Source organism: Westerdykella ornata (genome assembly GCF_010094085.1).
Source record: "Westerdykella ornata strain CBS 379.55 unplaced genomic scaffold EI97scaffold_3, whole genome shotgun sequence".
NCBI classification, from domain to species: domain Eukaryota; kingdom Fungi; phylum Ascomycota; class Dothideomycetes; order Pleosporales; family Sporormiaceae; genus Westerdykella; species Westerdykella ornata.
Window position 1 is genome coordinate 1,183,146 of NW_022986853.1, and position 19,439 is coordinate 1,202,584.

Below are 19,439 nucleotides of genomic sequence, written 5' to 3' on the forward strand. Positions count from 1 at the left end.
CTTCGTCACCTCACCTCACCTCCCCTCATCACTACTCCACCCCCCAACCCCCCCATCCCCCTCCCCATCCCCCTCCCCCTCCAGGTCCTCCTCATCCTCATCCCACGCCTCCATCACTTCACCAATATACTGCTGCGCCTTCGGATCCAGATTAATCGCAACCGTGAAATGCCGTACCGCGTGGCTCCGCTCCCCGAGCATCTTGTACGTCCTTCCGAGCAGGAAATGCACATTGGCGTCGTCCGACGCCGTGTCGCGCAGGTGAATAAGATCGAGCAGCGCGTCCTCGGGCCGGTGCAGCTTGAGGTGCGCTTGTGCCTTGCGGAATCGCGCCAGGTTGGACCGCGGGTCCAGCGACACGGCGTTGCGGTATTGCTGGAGCGCGGCTTCGGTTTTGCCTTGGCGGTCCATGACCTGGGAGGGAGAAATCGTCAGTGTTGAAGCTACAAAAAAAGAAGAAGAGAAGAAGTGAGCGCTTCTACTTACAAAGCCAATCTTGACGGCCAGGATCGCGTTGGTAGGATTGATGTTGGCGGCCGCCCGGTAGTGCTGCTCGGCAATGTCGTATTTGCCCAGCTTGTCATAAACCTGTCCGAGTCCATACCATCCATTGTAATGCCTCTTGTCCGCGGTAATCGCACACCGATACGCCATCATCGCTTTATCGTATTCCTCATTGGCAATGTGCTCATGGCCCTGCAGAGTGAACCCGTAGGCAAAATACGGGTCCAACTGCGTGGCGCGAGTGAAGGATTTGATGGCCTGATCATGCTCCCGTTGCATGGAGAAGGCATTGCCGGTGACGCACCATGCCTGCGGCGAGAGACGGTCCTGATCCATCAACTCGTGAGCGAGATGCGCAAGCTCCGTCTCCTTTCCCATCTGCCAGAGTGCGTTGGAATAGACCTCCATATCGTCCAGATGCGAGGGGAACTTCTCCCGGATCCTCGAGAAGACATTCTCTGCGTCGGGGTATTGCGACCGTTCATAGTACGCCTTGCCAACCTGCGAGAGAACCCAAGGCGTGTCCCTTTGCGGTTGGGGTATCGATTGAAACGTTTCCAGGGCCTCGGCGCAACTATACCGAGAGAGCTGAGCGTACCCCGTAGCCAACTTCCGCAAGAGGCCCAGCAGCCACTCCAAGGACTCCATGACCTCGCGAATGTTACTCTGAGGCGCCATTCTCGGCGGAGGAGCAGCAACTGGAGCGGTAATGCTCACAGGCCTGGGGTCGGGCTTACTAGGAGCCTCCGGAATCTCGACGGGCGTCTTGCGATTACCACTGATCACTCTTCCAACCTGCGGTATGGACCCGGTCTTACCCCTGGTCCCTGTCGCTCTCACTTTGCGCAATTCCCGTTTCTCCTTCCCATCCGGTTCCTTGCTGGGAGCCGTGGCAAGCCTGTTGCTTGACGGCCGTATCGAGTTCAATGAGTTCAACAGTCTCACGCTTCTACGGGGCGGTGCCGCTGCAGGGTCCGCCGACGGAGCGGTCTGCCCTTGATGCGTCGAGTGGCCGGATACTGTCCTCTTGTGGCCATTCTGGCCAATTGGCCTTGCTATCTCTGTGGTTTCGGCTTCAGAGCCCATTCTCGCTTTGACCCTCGATGTCATCGAGCGCATTTTCGGGGGCTCATCATTGGTACCCATGGGTTGTAACCTCGTTTTCCGGAGTGGTGCTTGTGGTATGTCTGAAGTGTTCCCATAATTCGGGTCATTTATTGAGCCCAGCGGTAGGTCCTCGTCGTGTATGTTTTGATTGGATGATGATGTGGGTGTTTCTACTTCCTTGTACGTCGCGACCGTAGTACGGCCAGGTCCCGCTGCTATCCCGTTCAATCGGGAGAAAAGATTAGACCCACCGAGGTTCAATCCCACGTCTGCTCCATTTCGTGTTGAGGAGCTAAACGGGTCGACCTCGGGAGTGGATACAAAGGGATTCTTGGTTTCAGAATTCTCTTGAGAGGCAAATTGCGGAGGCAACATGCCATTAGACGTCGAATGTGACAAGACGGCGAGCATCTCCGGCGTGATCTTAAATATGTTCCCCGGCCGGACAAATGAGCCCAAATGGCAGAGCTCGGTGAACGCATCCCACATGAAGGGATTTACCTTGAGGGCTTCCGTAAAGCACTCATTCGCCTTCTTTGCGTTGCCATGCGCGTTGTACAGCTTCCCAAGGAGGGTGTAGCAGGCAGCCGCATCCGGGATGTGCCGTCTCGAAGTCTCAGAGTGTTTGTCTGCACAAGATATAAGCATTCATCCCCGAAAATGACATAGGGACAATCTCACTCCAATGATTTCTCCCCGCCCACTGGCTCCGAACCTTCAACAGCGCCTGCGCTCCCTGATCGTAACGCCCCAGAGCCAAACAAGCCTGGGCAAAGACGTACATGCATGCTAAATGGTTAGGTTGGTGGAGTTTCGGTTTCGTGAGGTCAAACACGGCTTTGTATCGGCACAGCCGAAGATTGCAGAGGGCGAGGAGGTGTACGTAGTCTGGGTTTCGGGTATCAAGTGCGTATAGGCGCCCCGCCAGGAAGAAAGCGTTTTGGTAGAAGCCGTTGTCAAGGTGGTAGTATATTAACTGCCGCAGCTGGATAGACACGCCCGAGGGGTGCATGGCGGATCCCGAAGGCATGTTGGTTCCCTCTGTGAGGTTTCCTAGGGGAACGCAAGGTGCGGCGGAGATGTGTGGATAAGACGCCCAAGTCTAGAACGTCAACAGGGAGGTATTTGCGCCGTGAGCGCGTGTCCAAACTGAGAGAAGAGGGCGGAAGGCGGTGTAGTCATGAATGCGGTCGCAGGTGATAGAGATGGCGGTTGGCGTTTGAGCTTTTGTTGTTGTTTTTTGTTTGGTTTTGCGGTTGCTGCCGGTGACGCTTTCGGGGTGAGGCTCGACAAAGCTAATTGGCAAGCAGCGGCGACATCAGGAACGCGCGCGATAGAGGAGGCGACGGCGTGTCTTCGAGAGGGGGAGCGCAGCGGCGGATACTGGTGAGAGGAGAGGTGCACGAGGACTGAGCTGCAGGGGAGCGGAGGAGGCAGCTTTGGATGGCTGCCGTGGGCGTCGTGAGCTCGCGCCTGCATGTTGTGAACCGCCAGTCGCCGCACGGGCCACCGCCGCCGCCTCACAACGACTTGTCAACCGCCATCTATAGATAAAATATCCATCCCCGCCAGCACAAACACGATCGGGTCATTCAACTCACTTGCTGGATTGCGTCGACGTGTCAATTCACGCCAGCAAACCCCAATTCCCACCGTCACAATGGCGCAGGTACACCCTTCCCACCCTTCCATCCCATCTCCAACCTCCAATCGCTAACATCATCCCTCCCCCCTCCCAGAAAGCCGCCAAAACCCTCGCAGCACGCAACACCTCGCGCCTCAACCAGACGCTGGCCGCCACCCTCCTCATCCACGGCTTCTTCCTCCTCCTCCGCGCCCTCGTCTTCCGCAGCTCCTTCACGCGCAAATCCCTCGTGCTGTACCTCCTCTTCAGCGCGCCGCAGTGGTTCATCAACCTGCAGTTCGAAAGGCTGGGTAGGCCGAAGGTGAACCCGGATGGAAGCATCAGGCGGTCCGGCGAGGACCTCGAGGCCAAGGGCTTGACCGAGTACATGTGGGATGTCACGTACTGGACCTACGGCTGCGTCTTCTTCGCTGCTACCGTGGGAGATCGCGCGTGGTGGTTGTGGGGGATCATTCCGCTGTACTCGGTTTACCTGGCATATACCACTTTTATGGGGGTGAGGCAAGGGTACACGGACGCGGCCGGTGTGCCTCAGCCACAGGCGGCGACGAGCAAGAGGCAACAAAAGTTGGAGAAGAGAGGCGGTCAGAAGATCTCGTATCGGTGATTTGTGGATTACAGAGAGATATGGACCGACTTCTTGATGGCGGGCGTGAACAGATCCTACGCCGGCGCGATACCCAAACGGTAATCAACGTGCGCTCTGCGCACGCCACATGTACATATACAGGGTGATACATATCGTACAAACAATGGTCTTACGCTTCCACCTTTGTGGGTATCTTGACCTGTCCCTTCTTACGATCCTCATGTGGGAATCCGTACCTCCAGCCAACCCCCTTGGGTCCGCGGCCATCTTTGCCGGCATGCTCAACGCTGATATCTTGGAACACAAAGTCCCACCTCCTCTTAGGTACCGTCTTGAGTTTCGCCAGCTCGGCCTGCTTCCGCTCTTCCTCCGCCTTCTTCTTCGCCTGCTCCTTCGCCAGGCGCTCTTCGGCTAACCGTCTGCGCTCCTCGAAGCTGAGGCCGGCAGCTAGCTCGCGCTCAGCCAGCACAAGCTCGGGGTGCGGAATGCGCTCATCTGCAGGGAGGAGGTTGTTATCAAATGCCTTTCCGGCGTCTACACGCGTAAATTGCCGGGACTCTGCGACAGGAACGAACAGTTGCTGGCGAGTAGCTGGGTGTACGATGAGATCGTTGATGGGTTCGTGGGGAATAGGTCTCTTTCCACGGTTCTCGGGAAGTGATGGGTCAACGTAAGGCGTCGTGGGAAGCATATCCAGCACAGCCTTGGCATAAGGAAGTGCCAGCTTCTTACCCTGTTCTGGGATTAGCAATGTATTGCTGGTGATTGTGACAAAAAAGGAGGAGAGAGACGCCATGTCAGGTTCGGAATGAGCAAAGTATGCTTTAACCATGTGGGTTGTCTTCAAGACTAATCGAATTTTTGTTGTTCATCATGTAAAACGCAGAGAGACAAGGAGAAGAGGAAGAACCAACCTGCGCGATCCACTCCTTCTCCATCTGCTTTAACCGAACCACGGCTCCAACTCGTTCGTTGCTCACGCCAAACTCGACGCTTGCAAGCGATACCGTTGTGCCATCTCGCGTGACTCTCTGGTATATCGCCTCTCTCAATTCCTCACTCAAGACTGGTTGACTCCGGAAGTATCTGTTGAGCGGAAATGGCCTCAGGTCTTCCTCTGTCTCTGGTGGGAGTTTGTCCGGATCCTTGCTGTCCGCGTCTCTCCGAGCCGCCATGTCCAACTCGTCAACATTGTCCTGACCGCCAGGAATTTTCTCCTTTTCCTCCGACTCCTTCTCTGCTCCCTCCTCTTGCGCTTTGGCAGCCTGATCGCGAGATGGCCTCTGGTATCCCGGACGCGCTCGTATAAGGTTACCGTACCTGTCGTACGCACCTAGGTAGTTTGTTGAGCCTGGGAGTGGGTCCTTCAGTTGTCTGCCGGGGCCATTGAGCCATTCATAGAATTTCCGCCGCCTGGCTGTGACCTGCCGCGACGTTGTCTGAGAGAAAGCCCTGGAGGTGCAGGCGGGGACCGAGATACACTGCGGTACGGACGAAGAACAGGGGGAGACGGAGGAGGGCAGGCGAGAAGTTCGTAAACGCGGCGCCATGATGATATCAGGTCTATATTAAAGGCATTTGAGGCAGTCTGAAAAGCGAAGGAATGACTGGAGATGACCCGAGAACAGGGCTAATGAGGTGCTGGATGATGGCCAGAGGCACTCAAATCAACGAGTTCGAGAAGAAAAATGATGCCAAGCGGAGCCGAATGGGATCGGGATATCCCGACACCAGGCACGTGCATACTGAATCACATGACCAGTATCAAGATGGCCAATCAGGGCCTGAACCCCCGCATTGCAAAGTGCTGGCGAAAGTTCGTTTTCTAGAACATCACGATCCGCAGTGCGTTCCTGCTTCTCACCCAGAAATAGAGTGCATGCAGCTCGGTTAGTCAGGAACGGTGGCTGGGGTGGAATCTGCGTCACCGTTCACATTCACTCGGGCACGTCACGTCTTGGCAGCTATGTTGGGTACGGTATACATTAGACGGCCGTGAGGGAACCCCTTCTCTCTAGAACGCCAGGACGCAATGCTCGCTTCCATCATGTCAATCTTGCATGCATGATGTTTCCCCTCCTTGACTGGACAACAGACTATGGATTCGAGAAACGAACGAGCCTGGACTACCAACAAATAAACTCCAAACCAAATGCTGTAAACAATACCATTCCACTGTAGGGACAGGATATCGGGAAAGAGAATAAAACCTGAACAAAATGGCCCAAAACAATTCAAAGAAGGGATAACGGTGAAGGCAAGTCACCTCGATCAAAGCTCCCATGCTGAAATGGCGCCCAACAACATGAATCTTGCTCCAGCCAATGCAGCCAACCAGGCCCATGCCAATCCGCAAGGCCAATGATCCCGCAACTCCGTCGCAATGTATAAGAGACGGCAAAGATGATCGGCTGTGCCGCCAACATGGCCATGTAGAATCGAAACCGCAGTGGCCAAAAACCCATGCATTCCACCCATGCCCATCCAATGGTCATCCTTGGGAAGGTCCTGTAAACACTGCTTTTCCGACGTCCTGACAAGGAACAAGAGTGCCAGAGAGGGATGAATGCGGCCTCGGGTGCCAATGGAACGACAGAATGCCCGAAAGTAAAAGGACGCCTTCCCCCTGGACGCCCGCTCTGCGCAAAAACATGTGAACGAAGCAACGCACAAAGGGGGAATCACAAAGACGAAAAGTCGCGGTAAGCATGAAAGGATGCCGACTTCAACGGAGAAATCGGCCCTGAAGAGAGTTCCCACCGATACCCATGCTCTTGATAGTGTGAGGAATGAACCCTACCCAAAACCAAATGGAACACCACGCAATGACAGAAGTGACTGATTAAATGCAAAAAGCGAACAACATGGCAACACAATCGACCCATAGCCCACCACTCTCGATGCACATGACCATGCTGTGCAGCGATGTTAGCGACTTTGGTATGCATAGTTGCTGTTCAGACCGCCAAACGTGCTCGCGGAGAAGTGTGCTCCGGACATGGGCTGCGTACGAGTCGGACCCGCCATATCGTTCGGTCCCATGCCCATTGCACCGTTTGAATACATGCCGAAACCCGAAGAGCCGTTGGAGTAGCCGGGAGTTAAGCCTGGTGGTGTCGAGAGGCCCGGGGGTGGGCCCGTGGCTGCCGAAAAGCCTGGGGGTACCGGCACATTATTGCCCAGGCCATGCATCGTATTCGTGGGCGGAGTAGCAGATGGTGGTACCACATTGGCAAGATGATTGCTGCGAACACCCAAGGGATTCTTGGAGAAACTCAACCGAATGCCTCCTTTTACACTGTTGCTCAACATGTAGCCATATAGGTTAAACAGGGCCTTGGTGGCACTGGTGATGTCCTCGAACTCGACAAAGCACATTGGGCCCTGTTGTTTTGTGCGGAAACACAGCCTCTTGTACCCACGCACCTTGGAGAAGACGGCTTTGAGCTCATCCTCGGAGGTCTCCATGGGCAGGTTCCCAACATAGAGCGTGTTGCAGGGCGGGTTATGGTCCGCAGGATTGGCCGGAGGATAGTTCATCCGCGCATACGGAGGCATGGGTGCGTAAGGGGTGCCCGGATGACCATTCATGTTCGCAGACATGGGGTTCGGCGACATGGCAGACATGGAAGACATGGCAGACATGGCCGATGCTGGCGACTGAACGGACTGGATGGGGGCACCAGAGCGAGGGGAGGAAAAGCTCGTAAGGGGTGGCGATCCCATTCCATTGAGATTGGTCTTCAGCGACAGCGCATTGAACTGGGAGACGGGAACGGAGGGGTTGGTGGTTCTCCGGGGGATGTTCTGGACGGCGGGGCTGCCAGTGGCATATCCGATTGTTTCGTTCAATAGGACATCTTCATCGTCCGCCGCATCATTGTTGATCAGCGATTTGCCCAAGTTGCGATTGGCGAAGGTTGCCTTCATGGGCGATGTTGGTGAGGAGAAGACGTTCTGGCCGGAGAAATCGCCGTTCCCGAGGGCTGGGGTGGCGTTCGGCGGAGACATCTTCTCGAGATGTTGAAAGGTACCGTTGTATCGTGATTGACGGCCGTTCGTTAGGGTACCTGCGATGCCACCTGCGGATATCGACCCTTGCCTTGCTTGCGCGCTGTCAGCCGTATTTCGCCTCGAGCCGATGGCGCCGAGCTCGGGAACCAGTTCAACGATGATGGTGGCGTCCTTTGCTGCGTTCCACTTGCCGTTCAGTTTGTCCCGTGCGGATTCGGCACCTTTCAAAGTGGTGAAGCGTACGAGGGCAGACACGAAACCCTTGTCCTCTGGGTAGGGCGAAGTGACCAGCTCGCAATCATGATAGTCCTGGGCCAGGAGAAAAATATCCTTTACGGTTTCGAGGTCGCTTCCTTTGGGCAGCTTTCGCAGCAGAATGGTAGGGAGGGGGGATTTTGTCTCGACATTGGGCTCCTTGTCGCTGAGCGCGAAGCGAGACATGTTGGTCTTTTCCAGTGGACGGCGATCCCCGATGGGCGCTTGCAAGGTGCTGAAGGCATGCGAGGCATGCGAGGTCGGGAAGACTTCAGCAGCCATGGAGTTCTGAGGGGCGAAGGACGGCTTCGGGGGCGAGGAGGCAGTAGAGGTGAACTTGGCGTTGGCAAAAGGGCCGCTAGAGAGGGTGGAAGGACTCGTGTTCGTCGGACTCGGCCCACCGGCCATAGTTCCTTTGTCTCACGGTTATGTCGGCGGCCGTCGTGGAGACAAAGAGAGGCGATCGAGGCAGATGGCGGCGAGCGAAGCGAACAAAATGCGCGGATCAAGGCGTGGCGGACCACGGGAGGGGTGTTTCGGAGACGGACGGGAATTCGGTCGCGCAAAGAAGTGGGCGTTGGGAGGTAAAACGGGTGCGAAACGCGGTTCTGGGGGCTGCAGCGCGTGTGCGTTGACTCGGTGGGCCGCAGAGGGTGCGATGCGACGAGTGCGACGACGGTTGGCGCACAAGCGCAAGTCGTGGCGGAGAGCGAAGAGGTGGCAGCGATGGTGTAGAGTGGTGGCAACAGTGAAGAGGTAGGCGGCGCAGCAGAGGATGGATGATTAGGTGAGAGAGGAGGAGAAACCGGCGCAGGCAGGCAGCGGTTGGCCTTGACCTGATATGATGCGACCGAAGAGAAGCACCCAGGGTGTGAGCAGGAAGGAAGCAGCTGCTTTCGGGGCGACGAGAGCAGGGCCGGGAAGTCTCCAGGTGGGCGCTAGGCCAGGAGCGGGTGGAGGCAGTGGGAGTCGGGCAGAGACATGCGATGATTGCTGGCGTGCGACGGATTTATGGGAGAAAATTGGGCAACAAAGCCAATGGCGAGAGGGGGAGGGAGGGAAATTTGGGGGGAGCAGAGCTCTGGGGGCGGTTGGGTGGTGGTGGGTGGGTGGGCGCGACAAATGGACTCGAGGAGAGAGGGTCGAGGGTCGCCCTCTTGGCTGGGACAGCTGGGACGCTTCCGGGGGCCTGGCTGGGCGCGTGTTTCGAGCAAAGGACCGAGCGGCGGCGGTGCGGGACGGAGGCAGTCGGGCCAATGATACAACGCGGATGAGGGGTGCCAGGTAAGTTGTGCGTGTCGGTGGTGGAGTGGAGGGATCGGGACTCGAGGCGCGGGCGGGCGAGGTCGTGATGATGATATGGTGTCGCGCCTTGTTGGTGTCGTGCAGAACTCTCTCTCACACGGTGCCTGAACAAAGGCCTCGGACGAAGAGCGAGCGAGGAGAGGAAAACGAACTGTGAAATGTGCAGAGGAAGCCCAGGCAGCGGAATTCGGATCGTGTGCCGTGTGGGTGTCGCAGGTAGATGGAAGGAGGAGAAGTGTATTGTAAGAGTGAGGGAGGGAGGGAAGGAGGTGGGGGAGGTGGGAGATTTCCAAAATGTGTGCTTTGTGGGTGATAAGGGCAGGAGCTCAAGCGCCTCGTTGTTGACCTCATCGTCAGAAGCTCATCAGCGTTTTCCCCCCTCAGGTTCGCCGCGTCGTTCTCGACCTCGATGCAAGCTCTCTCATTGTACATTCACGATCCGACGCTGCTTGCCCTGTTCCCCTGCTCCTCTCCCTGCTCCCCTGCTCCCCTGCTCCCATCTGCACGACGCTCGAAGTGCTGCTGTCTCGTGTGGCGCACGAGGGCTGCCGGGCGGGTGCGGGCAGTTCTCATCATTGATTGCTGCTCGGGTTGCCGAGCACATGTCTCGTCCCTCTTGTCCTCTCCCGCCCCAGTACTTCCGGAGTTGGTGAGTGGTGAGTGGAGTGTGAAGGCCGGCCACGTCGCAGGCCCGGGGCTAGCTTCTGCTTTCCAGTAGTCTAGGGGCGTCTCACCACCTGCACCGTTATTCGGCCTCTGATATCCGCGCCAGTGTACTTGTGTACTGCGTATTATCAGGATTGCTGTAGCCTGGCCCGGCCTATTATTTGCGAAGCACTCCCCATCCGCCTTGTTGCACCTACAAGTTTGGATTGGGAAGTCAGAAACGTAGCCTCTATTGCACTCAAACAACATACAGTACTATGGTACTCCGTGCTCACACAGGACAATACATAATGGCGACCGATGTGCATTATTATTGGGCATCTGGAAAAACGCAGCCCTATCCGCGAACGGACTAGGCGATTCAGACGATCACCGTCCCAGGCCCACATGGTGACCAGAACACCCGTTCGACGCGGCCTTCCGATGAGCTTCAATCATCCAACCTCCCCCATCCATGGATCCCCTTCGACTTTCGCCACCTTCCACTCCCCTTCCAAGCCGTGCCCCCGCCCCCGCCGCACCCAATCACGGCACAACGTAGCTGGGCTTTGTGACGGCCCTAGCCGTACTGTACTAGTACTAGCCATCACTTCCAAAAAGTCGCACCTGCAACCAAGGACGCATCGGAGCGTATGAATGCAGCCTTCTTTGTTCACACCAACGAGTCGCCGCCCGCACTTTTACCCATCGACCATGCCCATGACACCTTTTTTTTGTGCCAGCGTGCAGAGCAACCCCAGAATCTGATTGGCTGCTTCCCCTCTGTCGCTGTACCCTCTTTTTTGGCCTACTAGCCGGCAATCCGCCGGTAACCGTACATCAACACCAACCCTTTCTCCAATGGCTTCACTAGTAGCTATCTCGTATTGGGCATTGCACAAGCACACCATGATAATCTGCCGAAGAAAAAGGCCCGTTTCGACACAGCCCGACTCCAAGGGTTGCAACTTCTCAACAACTCCGTCATATGCATCAATCAACTCTTGCCTCGTGGGTAAACTGCACTCAGCCGCTTCATCCATCTCGAAACCTTAGCCTAAGCTGCCGCAGCCAAGGTTGACAAAGGCCCGTCAACTTGTCCCGTTCGCTACAGCCAATCACTGCAAGCTGCTGGAGTGCATACTGGTGTGCGACTAGGCATCTGATCCTGGCTGTAGCGCCAGTCCCGATCGTTACAGAACGCGCTACACGCCTGGTCTCCACACCACCGATCTTGTCGTCGTACGTCTACTATTGTGTATGTAGACAGTCTTCGGCTACTTCGATTCCCTTGGATTCTAGAGGTGCCCCTTGTTCTCAACCACTTCCGGATACGGACATGGCGCCGACCCCTCAGTCTCTCTCACCGACCCCACCCTACTTGTACTGTGATAATCAGAACAACAAAGCCCCGAGCTAATAACGCCGTGAGCTTGGCCACACTGCTAATGATGTTGTGCGTGGATTCTTGACGAGGGACTCATGGGATCGAGTTAGCATGAACGGACGATATCTCGATGAGTGGATCTATAAGCATCACCATAGCGGACCTTCCAACGGCTTCGTCTCCGGCGGACCCACTCGCGATCATGCCGATGGAGAGGAACATACAATTCACATCTGCTCGGATGAGCCCCCAACGCTAGCTCCCTTCACATGGAAATTTCACACAGCTCTTCGCCCGTCTCCATATCCTCGGGTATATATGCTTACCAATTGCAATCGACGGACCATCACAAGAACTCGGACAAGAACACATGAGCATTCGGATATCCTACCAGATCATAATGTACCCGCATCACCCTTCCAAGAGTACTTCCCGGACAGGATGCAGATACGTTAGAGGTGCCAAGTACATCCCTTCATGGGCAAGGAACTCTGCAACATGTCGACAAACCACAAGTCACTAACATCTCCTCACAGCCACCCCTTATACCCCCAACCCACCCACATACTCCTCCCATGCCTTGTCCTCGCTCGATGAACTACCCCAATCACTCGGCGTGAAGAGAGTCCACGGCTTCTTTCCCTTATCTCCCTCCTTGTCCTTCTTAGCTACCTCAACGCACGGATTCGCAACCGTGTACCCCAATCTTCTTATCCTCTCGTCGCTACTCTTCCTCCATCGCTCCAGCATCTCATCTACTCTCTTTTCCAATATACGTCTCTCATTTCCAAGCACCGTGACCCCCCAATTCCACCGAACAACCTTCAACAACTCGGCCGCCAACTCCACAAGCAAAGCCTGCTTTAGTCGCACCAGGACCTGCTCCTTCGCATTAGAGTCACCACCACTCTCCGCCGAAACCGCAGTCTCCGCGCCAGGAATTTCATGCCTGCCCAACCAGAGCGAAACGTAGATGCGTTCCACGCCCATCATGTACGCAAAGCATTTCTTCACCTCGGTCAATTTCCCGTGATAGGGTATTCCAGCGCTGGACACCGCATCGATCATGTCGTCCACCACAGCGGCGATCTGGCCCGCGAAGAGGTGGCAGGCGTCGTCTCGGCTGCGTAGCTTTATTGCGTCCTTGTTTGAGAGGGTTGCGGTTTCGTCTGAGTTGTGGCCTTCCTTCACTTTGTCTTTCTCTCTCCCTTCATCATCCTTATTCTGCTCATTTCCCTTCTTCTCCCCCTGCTCCTCGTCCTCGTCCTCCTCATCCTCCGTCGGATACGACAACAACGCCAAACGCAGGGCATGCGTATCCGGCACTATCGGTACTCCTCCCCCCTTATCCCCTCGTTCAAAATCCTCCACACACCGAATAACCTCCTCCACAACCTCCCTCGATGCCTTCCATCTCACCCCGGATCCATAATGATACCTCGTCGGACCAAACTCCTGCAGGAGATGCGCAACGTAGGCATAATGCGGGGAGTCCGCGCGTAGGGTTGCCGCGAAGAGTGTAAGGATCGAGGACTTTATCGAGGACGCTGTGATGAGTATGCGTGCCTCTCCAGAGGATGCATCTGCAGACTGATTCGACCTCTGCGTAGCCCAGCCGTTCTCGTCCAAATCAAAGAGATAGTGGAATGCAGACTGTGCTTTGACGATTTCAATGCCCCGGTTATACAACGACAGCCACGTCTGCACATGCGGCTTAGCCTTGAAATTCGGATCCGCCTTCATCAAGCGCTCGTTCAGCGCCACGACAGCGGGACTTGGCGAAATGCAGAAAAGCAAGTAGCCGACATACTCATCTAGCACAGCCTGCGGTACCGTGGTGCCCGACTCCCGGAATAGCTTGACCCACACGTCGAGGCTGCGCGGTACGAGTGGTAGGTGGGGAAGTACGTCCTCTGTCCGCGCCGACACGGATGCAAGGAAGATGGTTAGCCAACGCTTCATTTCCTGCTTCAGGCCGTCCAAAATCGGGAACACGATGCGCTCGAGGAAGGGTTTCTGTCGGGGGTAGTCATACTCCACGCTGCCCAGGAAACCCAGCACGGCCGTGAGCATAGGCGTGGTCTCCGCCGACGTCAGGTCCACTTCCGGAGGCGTCAAGGTGGCTTCTGCCGCCGTCCAGGCTTCTTCGGTGATCGGTCTGCGCTCGTCGAGGGTTCCGATCAAGGGGATGAAGTGCTCTTCGAGTGCGACGAGGATACCCTTAGCAAGAGACGGCGAGGCGTCCTTGTAGATTTGCAGTAGGCTGGACAGGATGGCCTGTTTGATGTCGACGTGAGACGCCTTTTGCGCCAGGCGAGTCAACACGTCGATGGCGAAGTCCTCAGGGACGAACCGTGACCCTTGCAGCAGCTGGGCGAGGAACTTGACCGTCGTGACTTTGACGTAGGGTTCTTGCTGTTGCTGCTGTTCGGATTTCGTATCCGGCGTTGGCTCCTTCTCCTCGTCGTCCAGTGTTGCTTTCGCCTTCTTTGCTTGGGCTTGCTCGTCAAGTTTGGCGATGATGGCATTTTCGAAAGCGACGAAGCACTGGCGACTCTCCGATGCGGAAAGCCTTCGGAAGATCCTAGGGCTGAGGAGACTCCTGTGCCAGGAACTGGCTTCTGGACGTTGCAAGATTGTCTCCACGGCCATGTCCGTAGCCAGGCCTGGTCTATCGCTCTTAGAGAGGAGGGCGAGGAGGGTAAACGCCTTGTTTTCGAGGTTGATGAAGCCAGCTTGCTCGGGGTCCGATTGGGACAGCGTATCTAGCGTGTTCCGCGCGACCTGTGCCAGCAGGGTGGGAGGGACGTGCTGGAGGTGATGCTCTATCACGTCCATCGTGCCTTCATGTTCTCTCGACAAGAAGGCGGCGTCGAGGTAGAGAGCGGGAAATCGGACGTCGCGTTCCGAGGGGAAAGGCGAGGCCAGAATACGAGTGCTCGACGCGTTGCGTGCGTCCAGGTAGAGCAGATTGGACAGGATCAGGCCTTCACGGACCGCAGGGACTTTCTTTGCTCGTTCGTTCCTCTGCCACGACCAGATGGATGGTCCTTGAAGGAATGGGCGGGTATGGAGGGCAGGAAGTATGAGCGGTGGTCGGTGATGCGTGACGAATGTGCGCTGAACCTGCTGATGTCCTTCGACATATCCAGATATGTTACTTCTTCCAACTTCCGTTCCTTGAGATCTGGTCGAGTGGGAGGAGGTAGAGGATTCCACTCTTCCGGGATCGATGGTTCCTCCACCGTAGGAACAACGGGGACGTCTGCGAAGTGCTTATACGGGTCGGGCAGAGAAGGCCACAGGTCTTTCAGGTCATCGTCGAAAATGCCGGGGAGATCTCGCCAATACCGTACTGTTTCCTCCTCAGACATGCGTGAGCGAGAGAAGATACATATATGGCGCCAGATTCTCTCAATCCTTCGCTTCTTCTCTTCCACATCCAGCTCCTTGGGTACCAACATGCGCACTGCTGAACCATAGCTGTCGATAAAATTTCCAATGGCTGCCCGGCCCTCGTCGTCCTGCGGGAAGGGCACTGCGGCTTGTGCTTGGTTAAGAAATACAGCGGCATTGGCCCTCCTCGCAATGTAGGGAGCTACTTCATCGAGATTCGATACCGTGATCTCATAAGGCGTCGTCAGGACTTGAATTGGGAGTCCTCGCAGATACGGTTCCGGTAACGATGCAGCGGCCGGATAGATCCTAGGGCGTACCTCACGCCAGAGCTCATCGCGCGCTCTCGCCAATTCATCCAGAAAGCGATACGTACACGGCGACTCTACATCCTCGCGGAGTTGTTTCTTCCCCCCAAACGTCTGGAACGAAAGGATGCCGCCCATGCAATTCAATTCGAGCCTCTCGTACCCTGCCGTGAGCCCTAGTTTCTCAACATCGATAAGCAGCCGCACAGTGTCTTCCCACACGGCGCGATACAGTTCATCGCTGTCGATGATGCCCTTCGCACGCCTCAGCCGCATTATCCGTCTGTGAACAATCTTCCTGAAGAGCTTCAACGTCGGGCTCCACGTCTGGAAAGCAAAAGACGGTTCGCGCAATCCAAGACACGCCGTGTTGAATAAGAGGCGAAGTACAGCGTTTGCTTCTGCGATCTCGGCCTTCAAGCGCGCCAGGTCAACGCCATCCCATCTTTGAGGCACGCCGCAGATGAGATCCTTGAACTCCCGCGTGTACTGGCCGTACAGCGTCGCACATGTGAGGGGATCGCGCACAAAGCGGTGAGCCCAAGCATATATCTCATTGACACAATCTCGCGATCCGCTAGCCGTGGCATAATGGATGGCGGAGCGCGCATACCACGCGCGCTGCTGCTGGTCGGAACTGCTTGCGGCTTTCTTCCGTCGCTCCTGGATCTGTGCTCGCGCGAGGGCTTCGGCTTCCATGAACTCGCCATTCCGGGTCAACAGGGTGATGTATGTTAGACATGCGTCTCCCTGGCCTGACGATGCGTATGTGGCCGATGTGCATAGTACGGATTTATATGGGCCGGTGTCGATGAGACCTACGTCTCCTCTTGCTGCGCGTAGACGTTGGAATAGGGACACGGCTTGTGAAGTGTCTAAATCTTGCAAGAGTGTATAAGATAGCCATGAGATGTCCATATCCTTCAGATCCGACTCCGACTCGATGTCCCGCGAGGCGACGAGGCGGAAACAAGAGCGAAGATAGTCATATCGCATGTGCCTCTCCATGCCCTCCAGAAGCCGCACAAACGCAGATAGCGACACGTCTTTGCCCTGAGAGCATAGCATAGACAACAGCTCCGCGAGCGGGCCGTCAAAAGTCTCGAGTCCGCGCGACCAGCGAATCGAGACTAAGTGCACGAGACCGTAACGTGCAAGCAGCTCTCCCGGCGTTGCGGCCTTGGGATTTCGTCGCAGATAGGCCACTGCCAAATCGATGGCTTCTCTTTCCAGTTCTGCGTTAGGCTTGCCCTTGAGCACTCGCCGCCGTGTTAGCCGTCTTACCACGTTCTCAAGGAAGAAGTGACGGATTCCTCCCTCGGGTTTCAGATTCCTATCAACCAGCAACCTCATAACCTCCATGGAGAAGCCCATTGACCAAGGAAGACACGACAGCGACTCTTTCCCCGGCGAACTCTCCCAAAACCAGCGCGAAAGCCACGCAGGCACCTTCGTGCCCTTCAGCAGCGATTTTACGATGAGCTTCTTCACCGTATCCATCTGAAGCCGCAAGATACTCCCCTCACGGACATCATCCCAATCCCCGCCCTTTGCAGACCCGTCCAACAATACACCCATGACGACCTCCTGGCTGCATGCCGGCAGCAGCCGTCGGTAGTATTTCGCCAACGGACGCGGATCCGGGGTGCGAATCTGCGTCTCGGGAAACACGTCTGGCAAGAGCGCTTTTAGTAATGCAGTCATTTCTTCCCTCCTCTCCTCCAATTGCTCATCCCCGGCGCCGTCGCGCCTAGCAGACGATGACGATGATGATGATGACGATGATGCCTTAGCAGCTCTAACAATAGCCACACACACCCTCCCTAGCTCCCGCACCGAAAACCCATTCAACAGCTCCACGACTCCCCTCACCCCGCCGAGTGCATCCCAGACGTACCTCCATCGCGATGCGTCGCGCAAGGCCCGGCCGAACGCGACGATGCCTGCGTTGCGCACGGCGAGAGAGAAGCGCTGGGTGAGTGATAAGTGGATGGAGTGCGGGTCCGGCGAGATGCAGAGCCAGATGTGGATGATGCAGGGGGGGAGGGAGCCGGTTTGGATGGCTGATAGGAGGGTTTGTGTGATTGCTTTGGCTTTGTCTGGGGAGGAGGAGGGGGAGGGGGATGTGGAGGACGATGGGGAGGACGATGGGGAGGTTGGGGAGGAGGATTTAGAGAGGGCTGTTCGGAGGATTTGGACTTGGGACTGGGGGTTGGAGAGGCGGAGAGTGGGGATGTCAATGTCGATATGGGGGATCTGATCCATTGTGGGAGTTCTTGGAGTGAGTGGCTGGGTTGTGGATAGTCGTATGAGTTGGAGGAAAGACTAGGGATCACTGGCTTGAAATCCCCAGGCGCACTTGATATTTACCTAGGTAGCCATCTATCGCGGAGTCAGCCGACCGTCTTGGCGTGAAGACTAACCTACACAGCTTCCGCAGTAGTCTCACCATCTGGCGCAGTAGACCCCATCCTTCGTTATTTGCTTTGCTTTCATTTCATTCTGCCACATCATGGTTTGAATTTTGGCTGCTACTTTTAAAACTTCGCAATAGTTAATAGAAGCCTAAAGTTTGTCTTTCAAAGCTTAAGTTATACTAAGCGGAGACTCTTGCAAGCCTATGAACTATTCCTATCCTTATTTTGGTTGATCCTTCGCCTTAATCGCTAATTTCATGGCCTTGAGCTCTTCCTCCTGCATCTTCTGTTCCGTTGGACCACATCATTGTTAGCATTGCCTTTTAGTGTTACGGTAGAACGCACTCACTCACATCTGCGTTTGGCTGCGTCGCTGGCTGATCGTTTCCCGTATTGCGTATTTAGATGAAGTTGGATGAACGGATACAGATGCAGCGATGTAGTCATAGTGGCGAACGGAAGAAGAAGGAGGATCTTATAGTTACGGCATATATAAGATCAAAGCAAGCCAACCTAGAAACAGGAGTTGTGTTACGCATTTATCCTAGTTCAGCAGCAGGCCATAATCTAGAAGCAGGCTAGGGTAGTCTTACAGGCACGTAATCGGTGAAAGGACTCAGCTTCGTTAGGGCAGGACATGCATGGGATGGAATTCGCATACCCGCCAAGGACAAGCGCTTCTACTATACCGAATTCGCGGTGCTATATTCATGTTAGGCTAAACGGTGCAGCTCGAAGTGAGACTAGTGCGGCGTCAAAGGACACTACCCCACTTTTCTCTAGCTTATAGGGCTGAGTTCCTCTCACCATAGTAATAGCACCTCTTCGATTTTGTAACATGCAATCTATCCAGCCACCCCCATCCCTCGGACCCTCACCCCCCTACTATGCAAAGCCCAGGCCTGAACAAGTAGGTATCTGCTATCGCGCTGCCTGCGATGGAGACCTTGATACTCTTAACAGGCCTGGCAGCTTCTCCACAACCCTGAGGCGGCATTTGATGAGCAACCACATCCAACGTGGCTATATCGTTCTTTAGCTGAAGCAATTCGGCAACAGAACATAGAAATGGTTCAGTTTCTGCTCGACGAGAACGTCGCGAACGGTGATCTTCCAGTTGAGGTTGCTGTGCGTAGTCGGGCGTTTAAGGTACTAGAGTTGTTCCTCAGGTATGGATGGGATATCAACCGGCCCATGGGCCGAAATGAGCCTTCCGTGTTGAGGTATTATTACCAGTGTTGTATAGTCTTAACCTTAACTTACACATTCAGTATCCCTCTGTGTACCTCTGATAAGGAGATGGTTCTGTGGTTGCTTGACCATGGTGCCAATCCACACAGCCGCTGCGATTGGGACTTTACACCAACATCATACGCCATGCTTGCCGCTCCTCTCGAAACCATCGACACTCTTTTCGAACGAGGAGCAAACCCACTTTGTGGACAACTCCTCCATTATGCTGTTCTAAGGGATAAACCTGATGCTCTAGAGGTAGTCCGCAAGATCATAGAGAAAGGTGCACCAATCAATGAGGTCAAATACGAAAAGGAGCTAAAGACATATATCGAGCGCAAGCCATTTGGCCTTGGAACACCACTCCATCGAGCTGCAGAGTTTGGTAAGATGGACGTTGTTGAGTACTTGTTGAAGATGGGCGCCGACCCCCTGAAGCTGGACAGCAAAGGTCGAACGCCACGTTACTGGGCGGAAAAGGAGGGCTTCGCAGACGTAGCTCGTGTTCTCGAGGAGGCAGAGGGTAAACAGGCAAACATTGAGTCTATGTAAATCTTTCGGGCGCTGATACAAGACATAATATGAAGAACAAGAATCATCTGTCGAAGCTTTCAAACCCATCTCCTTTCTATTA

General features: G+C 55.4%; 8 protein-coding genes across 8 annotated transcripts; 2 read left to right on the forward strand and 6 right to left on the reverse strand.

The window, feature by feature from the left end:
- Positions 1-15: 15 nt before the first annotated feature.
- EI97DRAFT_455810 (TPR-like protein) lies at positions 16-2,641 on the reverse strand (the record flags this gene model as incomplete). Its single annotated transcript, XM_033800677.1, has 3 exons — positions 16-414; positions 487-2,240; positions 2,293-2,641. The coding sequence occupies 3 exons, from the start codon at positions 2,639-2,641 to the stop codon at positions 16-18; spliced, it is 2,502 nt and encodes an 833-aa protein (XP_033657127.1).
- Positions 2,642-3,148: 507 nt separating this feature from the next.
- On the forward strand, positions 3,149-3,863 carry EI97DRAFT_464812 (uncharacterized protein; the record flags this gene model as incomplete). Its single annotated transcript, XM_033801439.1, has 2 exons — positions 3,149-3,280; positions 3,351-3,863. Exons 1-2 carry the CDS (start codon positions 3,272-3,274, stop codon positions 3,861-3,863), a joined length of 522 nt encoding a protein of 173 aa, XP_033657128.1. The 5' UTR covers positions 3,149-3,271.
- EI97DRAFT_464813 (uncharacterized protein) lies at positions 3,665-5,534 on the reverse strand. Its single transcript, XM_033801440.1, has 2 exons — positions 4,760-5,534; positions 3,665-4,578 (listed from the first exon to the last, which is right to left on the reverse strand). Exons 1-2 carry the CDS (start codon positions 5,393-5,395, stop codon positions 4,015-4,017), a joined length of 1,200 nt encoding a protein of 399 aa, XP_033657129.1. The 5' UTR covers positions 5,396-5,534; the 3' UTR covers positions 3,665-4,014.
- A 947-nt stretch (positions 5,535-6,481) lies between these two features.
- On the reverse strand, positions 6,482-8,739 carry EI97DRAFT_181027 (uncharacterized protein). Its single transcript, XM_033793510.1, has one exon. It carries the CDS (start codon positions 8,520-8,522, stop codon positions 6,774-6,776), a length of 1,749 nt encoding a protein of 582 aa, XP_033657130.1. The 5' UTR covers positions 8,523-8,739; the 3' UTR covers positions 6,482-6,773.
- Positions 8,740-9,457: 718 nt separating this feature from the next.
- Positions 9,458-9,824, reverse strand: EI97DRAFT_181029 (uncharacterized protein). The gene has a single exon (XM_033793511.1). The coding sequence runs from the start codon at positions 9,768-9,770 to the stop codon at positions 9,513-9,515; it is 258 nt and encodes an 85-aa protein (XP_033657131.1). The 5' UTR covers positions 9,771-9,824; the 3' UTR covers positions 9,458-9,512.
- Positions 9,825-9,851: 27 nt separating this feature from the next.
- Positions 9,852-10,474, reverse strand: EI97DRAFT_482232 (uncharacterized protein; the record flags this gene model as incomplete). Its single annotated transcript, XM_033802061.1, has 2 exons — positions 9,852-10,340; positions 10,439-10,474. 2 exons carry the CDS (start codon positions 10,472-10,474, stop codon positions 9,852-9,854), a joined length of 525 nt encoding a protein of 174 aa, XP_033657132.1.
- A 1,520-nt stretch (positions 10,475-11,994) lies between these two features.
- EI97DRAFT_482233 (uncharacterized protein) lies at positions 11,995-17,420 on the reverse strand (the record flags this gene model as incomplete). The annotated part of the gene is made up of 2 exons (XM_033802062.1): positions 11,995-14,389; positions 14,449-17,420. 2 exons carry the CDS (start codon positions 17,418-17,420, stop codon positions 11,995-11,997), a joined length of 5,367 nt encoding a protein of 1,788 aa, XP_033657133.1.
- A 1,346-nt stretch (positions 17,421-18,766) lies between these two features.
- Positions 18,767-19,357, forward strand: EI97DRAFT_448290 (ankyrin; the record flags this gene model as incomplete). Its single annotated transcript, XM_033800152.1, has 2 exons — positions 18,767-18,795; positions 18,844-19,357. 2 exons carry the CDS (start codon positions 18,767-18,769, stop codon positions 19,355-19,357), a joined length of 543 nt encoding a protein of 180 aa, XP_033657134.1.
- Positions 19,358-19,439: the final 82 nt, after the last annotated feature.